The sequence below is a fragment of the Crassostrea angulata genome, chromosome 2 (genome assembly GCF_025612915.1).
Source record: "Crassostrea angulata isolate pt1a10 chromosome 2, ASM2561291v2, whole genome shotgun sequence".
Classification (NCBI taxonomy): domain Eukaryota; kingdom Metazoa; phylum Mollusca; class Bivalvia; order Ostreida; family Ostreidae; genus Magallana; species Magallana angulata.
Window position 1 is genome coordinate 26,182,723 of NC_069112.1, and position 8,488 is coordinate 26,191,210.

Here is an 8,488-nt window from a genome sequence, read left to right on the forward strand (position 1 = left end):
AAGAAGACTAATTACAATAGGTCAATTGCATGAAATGCTGCATCCAATGTCCTTAAGATGTACGTCTCAGCATATGAGGAGGGACATTTTAAAATCTTAGCGTATCTTCTATCAGATTTTGTGAGAATGTCTATGGCTGATGAAAATGACTAGTAAACGTGCTGATGTGTTGGATCTGGTTTTGAACCATATCCGATTTAACAGAAAAGGGTCTTTTCAAATAAATTTCAGCTGCACTAAATTAATTTTCACAATTACAGAGATTCTACGGAATTGTAGCCATCTTAGTAAAATTAGATAAACAAATTAAAGGGGACTACATTGTTGCAGTAACATGACATGTGATGTGTTTTGGGTTTAATAAAAGTGTTTTTTATGCTGACAACTCTATGAAATTGTCAAGCCCTACAAAACCAGTATCTGTCTCAATACAATTTGGGTGCCCACAGTATTTCATACTTACCGTCACACCCCTCTCCCTCCCAGTGAATCGAACACCCACCATGACATCGGCCAGTCCCTTTGTCACACACGCCATTGTTTATACAGTGTCCACACGGAGTGTTACAGTCAGTGCCGTAGTAGTGATCGGAGCAAACTAAAACAATTACATGTAATAAAAGTCATTGCTGATGTACAACCGAGGGGATAGTAAATAATAACTATTAAATAGTTTCAAATTTTTGAATAGTTTATTATTTCCATCATATCAGAAAACTTCTGCTTCATCTCCATAAACAATAGAGATATTTCTAAACAATTGCTGCACCATTTTGAACCAACTCTCCGGTAAATCAACATTATTTATCTTTCTAACCAACATTACAATGTCTTGGATCGCTAGCTGACTCTTCAATATTCCAATCTATAAGTTGAAAAATGCAGGATTGTTTCTCTTTGTTCCAATTATACCGTTTGTAATCTTTTCCAGCATTATTTGGAATACCAAATTGTTTTGGAATTTCAAGATGTAGCCAATTTGGCCACTCTTAACCCTGATCCAGGGACCACAAATTTCACAATTTTGGTAAAGAGCTTCATGGGCATCATCACCATGCATTTAGTTTTTCTCAACTACATATGGGAGTAGACGAGATCTTCTAAGAATTATTGCACTTTTACTAGTTAGCCATACATGTATAAGCCCCATCCTAGGGCCTCAATCCGCACCCAAGAGGCAATACATTTCACACTGTAGGTAGAGGCCTTCATGGACGTCATTATCATGCATGTAGTTTTTTCCCCACATGTGTTGAAGTAAAGAAGATTTTTGAAAATTTCTACTTTTTGAATATTTCGCCCCGCCAATAGCGCTCCGTGGTGGTACATGTCGAGCTATGAATTTTACAAATTATGTTTCTCTAACCATAGAGATGCTTTACACAAAAATTATAACAATTGGGTATGCAGTTTGTAAGAAAATGTTAAAAATGTAATAAAAATGTAAACGCACTATGCACAACACACTACGCACGACGACGGAGGAAGTCTAATTGCAATAGCTCAACTGCATGACATGCAGCATCCAACGTCATTAAGAAGTACTTCTTAACGTATGGGGTCGGTTATTTCAAACTCCAAGCTTATCCTCTATCATATTTCGCGGACTTTCCATGGCTGAAGAAAATGACGACTAGTAAACATGTTGGATTTAGTTTTGATCTATATACAATTTACATGTATTTTGGTTTTGCATGATTTAAACAATAATTTCATTGAAACGAAATATAACAGAAAAGGATCTTTTCAGATAAATTTCAGCTGCACTCCATTACTGAGATCCTCCAGTATTGTAGCCATCTCCGTAAAATTAGATCAAACAAATTGTAGCGAGGTACATTGTTGCAGTTACATGACATATGAAAGTGTTTGTTATACTAAGACCTCTATGAATGTGTCAAGCCCCACGAAGCCCGTATCTCTCTCATTACAATTTGGATTCTTACAGTATTTCACACTTACCCTCACACCTCTCTCCCTGCCAGTGATTCTGACACCCATTAGGACAGGAACCAGTCCTTTTGTCACACACGCCGTTGTTTTTACAGTGTCCACATGGAGTGTTACAGTCAGTGCCGTAGTAGTGATCGGAGCAAACTAAAACAAATAGATGTATTAATATTTATTGCTGATATACAACACAAGGCATACAATTAAAAAGATATTGAATAAATAAAGAATTTAACATTTTCCCAAAAGAATATTTTTTATTTTGTTCAGATTGCTCGATTATTTGATTGATAATAAATTTTTAAATATGTGCAAATGACTCTAGATTTTTCGATAACGGAATCTCACTGAAAAGCGTGTCGTGTGCGGTTTCCTAGAACAAATATACAACATTAAATACATATTATGAAATAATTGGAATTGTTGACATAGATTAAATGAAATATTGATGCATACTATTGCAGAAAGTTCCATTCCAGTGATTAGCACATCCGTTATCACACATCCCCGTCAACTTATTGCAATGTTCTCCATCTTTACAATGACCAGGACAGTCTACACACGATTTGTTTAATATGAATGTTCCATTAGGGCATACTGTAATATATAAACATCAATTCACAAAGCAAATATCTAATAAATTGTGAACTGTATTAAATGATTTGCATAAATTTATACACCTTGTTATACATACCCCCCTCCTTTTAACCCTAAACATTTCGATATTTCAAAAATTCGAGTGAGATTGAAGTAACAACTGAGTGGGATATTAGGTCAAAAGTAATATGTCATGATTTGTTTCTTTATGGAAAAAGTGGTATATATATATATATATATATATATATATATATATATATATATATATATATATATATATATATATATATATATATATATATATATATATATATATATATATATATATACATGTACGGTATTACTATTCCGAAATAACTAGCTGCGCAAAATAAAAATTAAAAAAAATATATCACGATTTTTTGTAAAAGGTTTGCAAAAGACACTTTTTAAAAAAAAGAATTGGTATAATTTTATTTATAGATAGTTTATAGATAGTGTGTATATTCTATCTTTAGAAATATTTTGTAACTGATTTCCGAGTGCTGTATATGTGGCATTGACGTTGTTAAATTTCTTTTTAATACCTTAGACTAATACTATGGTATTGTGGTTTCCATTATCGCGATTAATAATCGTTGCAAACAAATTAATAACAGGTAAAATTTAAAAAAATCAAAGTCGATGTAAAAAAGTTGGCTTATAAAGGATAAGATATATTTCAATTTGATTTGGTACACATTTTGTCTCCAAATTGTGAATATCAAAGATTTATTTATGTAACATAAAACGCATTCAAGATTGGTCTTTTGTAATTAAAAAAATACCAATGCAGTCAATTGTGAGAGCGTTTGGATCAGAGCATCCATGAATACAGGATCCATTAAATGCGTCACAGTGATGGTTTTTACATTTATCTGGACACAGTAGTTCGCAGCTGGGTGAATATCTAATGGAGTCACAACCTACAAATGTAAACAGTTTAATATTAATATTTTTGAAAATGAAGGTGAAAATGAAAATCAAGTTCTAATATCGACTCATATTGATTCATTGCTTGCATTTTCCGTTTATTATGCATAGTAGCTTTACGAGATTTTATCAGCAAAAAATGACCTTTATTATTTTTCTTAAATTTTAATTCTAATACAAATTTTGGTAGTTCTAAAGTATTGTTTGGAAGTAGCAATGGTGTTGTTAACTTCAAAAAAATTCGAACAAACGAAATTTAACGAAACTGAACCAAACAATAAAAAATAAGGGAAAGCCAAAAGCAGACAAAATCACAGTCTTGTGACAAGTGGGCATATCAATATGTTGGACTGGTGTCGAAGTCATATACTACAAGTTCTCAACATGTGTCTTGTGCCATAATAGGTTCTAAAGTCTACGACAGTGCTAAAAAGGATTTTTGTTTTACATTCTTATACTCTTGAAGGGACATGGTCTCGATTATGTTTTTGCTTAGGAATCTTTAGTAATTTTTTTTAGTGATCAACAAAATTTGATTCGCGTAGAGCAGCATTATAAAGATTTAAAGTGTGCCTTTAATGTTGTTTACTAACACTTAGAAGTTTATTTGATATTTATTGAAATTCAACGTTTTGAATACAATGTGTCCATCACATAATACACAAAAAGTATGATCTAAATATTTATTAGTATACATGTATTGATTCAATTGGTAAAGATGTCAACAATGATCGTAAACATGAGGGCTGCTCGAATGTTATAAAAGTGTAATGGTCAGTTTACAATAAGTACATTGCTCTATACCGCATGTATACACTGGGTCAAAGTTAAAGCTGACTTTAATCCCCAAAAATGTCCAATTACGTAATAAATGAGTGGGCAATGATTTCACCACACATATATTGTTACGATCAACAACTGTGCTTCCATAATGTATTACAAAATCTTGATCGTTTTTGTAATAGATTTTTGAGTCTCTTGGCCCCAAATTAAAGAGGCTTGCCACTTTTTCATGATATCATACGAAGGTCTCCAGAATACACACATGTTTTGTCCTACATCTATCTAAAATTGTTGTTCAATAATTAAATATAAATGATTGAATATTTTAAGGGCGACCCGTATAGAATCCTTAAGGGGACACAAATCGGTGTTATAATTAGTGAAATCAGTTAACATCATTCATGCAGGCATTTTTTCCATTTACAATGTTTAACAGAATATGATTCCTTCTCTAGAGAAATTGGGTCAAAAAACAAACTGTTATAACGTCATAAATGGGCGTGCCAATATCTGGGTTGTTTTTTTTCAAACAACTATTATAACGGTCATAAGCTTTTCTTTTTTACATACCAAAATCTTGATCGTTTAATATTTATTGGAAATAGAACTTTCGAGTCTCTTCGACCCTAATTAAAAATGTCATCCCCTTTTTCATTTTGGTGGAAAGAACTTTTAATACTCTACCATTTTTGTTATGTATGTCTTAACAAAATATCAACTTAAGAAAATACATATAAAAACGTATGACAGTTTTGATTAAAAATCAATACCCAGTTTTCGTGCCAAGGCGAACTCAAAGAAATGGCACCAGTGGCGTAAAACAACTAAACAGTGCATATCTTCAATCTATAGTCTACCTTTCATGACAATTTCAAAGTCATGTCTCGAACAATTTGTATGATTAGTTGTGCACAGGTCATAAAAATACAATATCGGAAATGATGTCAACGAAAATTTCATAAACCTAGAAAGTTAAGATCAATTCTAATTTTTTGTGGAAAAGTTTTGAGAACGTTTGAAATGTTTCCGAGAGGTCGCGTGCCCAAAATTTGAGAAAAAAAATTAAGAGTGCGAAAACAGTAAGGTCTACGCTTAGAACGTAAGACTTTAACTAGATACGATGTGTAGAAATATAAAAAAAAAAAGCAGTACGAAAGCAAAAAAAAAATATCCAGTTGGAAATGGAAGACCTTAGAAATAAAATGAATTCCAGATTTATAATTATTAGTGGTGCAATTTAAAAAAAAATATGCAAGCTATTTTGCACATATTGTTATGTATATAAGTGTATGGTTCTAGATGGGTGTATATGATACAGTATGTACAAGTATGAAATACTATATCTATAAAGTAACGATTATATAATACATACAATTCACTGCCAGCTTGTTATTTTAAAAAAGTTCATGTTTTATATCCCCTTGTCCTATATATGATGAACAACTTTAAGGATAAAACAAATAAAAAAAAAGATACGAAAAAAATAAAGATTTTAGCATTTATACAAAACTGACCCATGACTTTAACTTCACATATTTCTATCCCAGTATACATAGTGTTATCATTTGGACAGGTAGATATATATTCCGGTGGACGTGTGTTGATAAATGCGATCCCTTGTGTTACGTTGTTGACGGTTACATTCATAACAGACGTTGGACATCCAGACTTGGGATCCTGATGATATACAAGATGTTTAGGATCTTGCAGTGGATTAAAATCCTGCGGGACATACGTGTAAACAGAAAATCCAGCTGATCTTGCATATTCTTGAAAGTAAATGGTTATTGTTGATAATAACAAACCGGAATAAGTAAATACTTCATTAACTAATGATTAAGATAAATAAGGTTGAAACTCATTGAACGCATACGACTAAACAAATGTAATAAAATTGAATGAATTTTTTTTTATTTTAGCTTTGAATACTTGGTTTTTTTTTATTTGAATGAATTGCATTTTAACCTATGCTTTACTCGTATAACAATGGAAGAAAATAATTTTATTTCTTAGTATTTGATTCTCGACGACTAAAATCAGAATAAAAGGCCCGTCTTTCATAGAATGACGTAAAGATGTACAATATTGAAACGCAATCACAAGCAGACTCACACTTGATGCGGGTCGTTTTTTTAGGTTCAGCAAGTAATGTTTTACGATATAGGCCTACTTAAGGAAAAATATACAAGTAAAAAAAAAATATACCGAGGTGTGAACTTAATTAATGCATGAACAAATATTCTAAAAAGCCCTCAGCTCGGAGGGCTACACATAAGATAAGCGTGTGTGGCAATGATTGTACTTTGCAATTTTAAAAGTTTATCATTAACTTGGTTGGTCTCGTAATAAAATCATGTGATGTCCAAAGGGCTTTTTTAAAAAAATTGATCATGTACTAACCAAGTTTATATATATATATCCTGTTGAACTTTTTAAAATTCTTATATGTACGAGATTGGCAAATTGTTCAGAACGTACAAAATTACCGAAATTTTATGTTTACAATAATCCAAGCGTAAAGCGATAGACGCGTGCGATTATCATTGTGACGTTATGAAATAGTTTACACAGAATTGAATGTGCTTGCTATTCTGGAGGTTTATGTAAAGAAACATAATTGCAAATAACATAACGAATTGAACGCTATCGCTGCTCTGAAGGTTGATATAAGGAAGAATATTTGCAAATGTATATATATATATGAATTCGTTTATGAACTAATATCAAAATAATCTTTGTAAACTCACTGTCAGATCTGAAATATATTTCAAGATATGCTACGTTGAATTGTTTTTGTAACCACACATTCCACCATATAGAAGTATTACGGTTTCCTTCAACATCTGTTATAGCACAGGAGTTTGATTTGTAGTCCTGTGATGGATTGCCATCTATAGCTTTATTGGCGTTCCAGGCTGATTGATCAGGATCTGCACCCATTGTGGCATTTCCTTTTAACCCTTGTTCGAAAACTAGATTAACTGAAACAGCAAAATATTCATATCAAAAAACATGCTTCAACTATATATACCTGCATGTACTAATCAAAGTCTGTAATGCAGAACAAAAAGATGGTTATTGACTTCGTTTCGATTAGGTCCATGAAAATTCTATAGGTAATATAACATTCGGTATAAATGCATTTTGATGTTGTCTGATGTAATGGGTGAAGACAGTGCATTTTGCTTACACATTTGCACTGCACATTACATGAAAATATTAATATTTAATATATGTCTTTGAATATTTTATGTAACATTAAAACGAATGTTGTTATACATTTATACAATCGTGAATAGTTTCCGAGCTATCTGGTGAATAGTCATCAAAACTATTCACCGGAGCCATTCGATTTCCCTCGTTTTTAAACTTGGAACTCCTCTTATGTAAATCGAGTCGCTACGTTAAATTGAAAGTCCGATTACTTTAATCGTTTACCATTAAGAAAATCTATATATCACATATAAAGTTTTCGGTATAAAAAAATATTTACTAACTATTCAGACATAGCAAGTTTATTGTCCCTTTCGAGAGCAAAAATTATATAAATCATGATTAACAAGTGAACAAATAAATATTACATTTTGACAAATCAATGAACGAATAATTAAATATATTTATTTTTAAACACACACTTTGATTTAAAAATTGTAAAGCTTACCAAAATATGACGCTCCTGTGACCATAAGCTGCAGAAGAACAACCTCTACTTTAATATACGATCTCATCCTTTGTCAAAATGTATGCGGTATGAGGAAAGTGTTCATGTTTTACTTCCGGGTTGTGTCACTATTGGACCTGATTGCATAAAATTAACGCTATCAATACTGCTTATAACAGCATGAGGCAGAAAGGAGCATCTTCATAATAAAGGACTCATGAAAAATACCTTAAAGTATCACGGTCTATATTTGATTTAAAGGAGCATGGTCAAGATTTAAGTCAAAAAAATTGTTCCCAAATTTTTTGTCTACAATGCTTAAGAAGAGCATTTGAAAGGCAACCAGAATTTGAGTGCTCTGTTTTGAATTATAAGCGAGATATAAAGCTTATCATTATTTGCAATGTTAATAAAACTTTTGTGTACATTTTGAATGCTGAAAGTGATTCAAAATGAAAGTGAAAACTTAAGTTTTTGTCCTTAAGTGAATGTATTATACGCAAGGAACTGTTTATTTAAGATAAAAATGACTTAAAACAGAGAAAC

General features: G+C 31.8%; 1 protein-coding gene across 1 annotated transcript; it reads right to left on the reverse strand.

Moving 5' to 3' along the window:
* Window positions 1–254: 254 nt before the first annotated feature.
* Window positions 255–7,255, reverse strand: LOC128174086 (multiple epidermal growth factor-like domains protein 11). The gene is made up of 7 exons (XM_052839723.1): window positions 7,029–7,255; window positions 5,796–6,050; window positions 3,354–3,491; window positions 2,407–2,547; window positions 1,963–2,097; window positions 464–598; window positions 255–283 (listed from the first exon to the last, which is right to left on the reverse strand). Exons 1-7 carry the CDS (start codon window positions 7,219–7,221, stop codon window positions 255–257), a joined length of 1,026 nt encoding a protein of 341 aa, XP_052695683.1. The 5' UTR covers window positions 7,222–7,255.
* Between the last annotated feature and the right edge of the window lie 1,233 nt (window positions 7,256–8,488).

Bases quoted from the DNA above. Each gene is read 5' to 3' on its own strand.
- LOC128174086 (XM_052839723.1), bottom strand. From the start codon at position 7,221: ATGGGTGCAGATCCTGATCAATCAGCCTGGAACGCCAATAAAGCTATA. The intron at 6,051-7,028 runs GTGAGTTTACAA...TTTACTTTCAAG, and splicing joins AATATATTTCAGATCTGACA to AATATGCAAGATCAGCTGGA. The intron at 2,098-2,406 runs GTATGCATCAAT...TATTTGTTTTAG, and splicing joins GAATGGAACTTTCTGCAATA to TTTGCTCCGATCACTACTAC.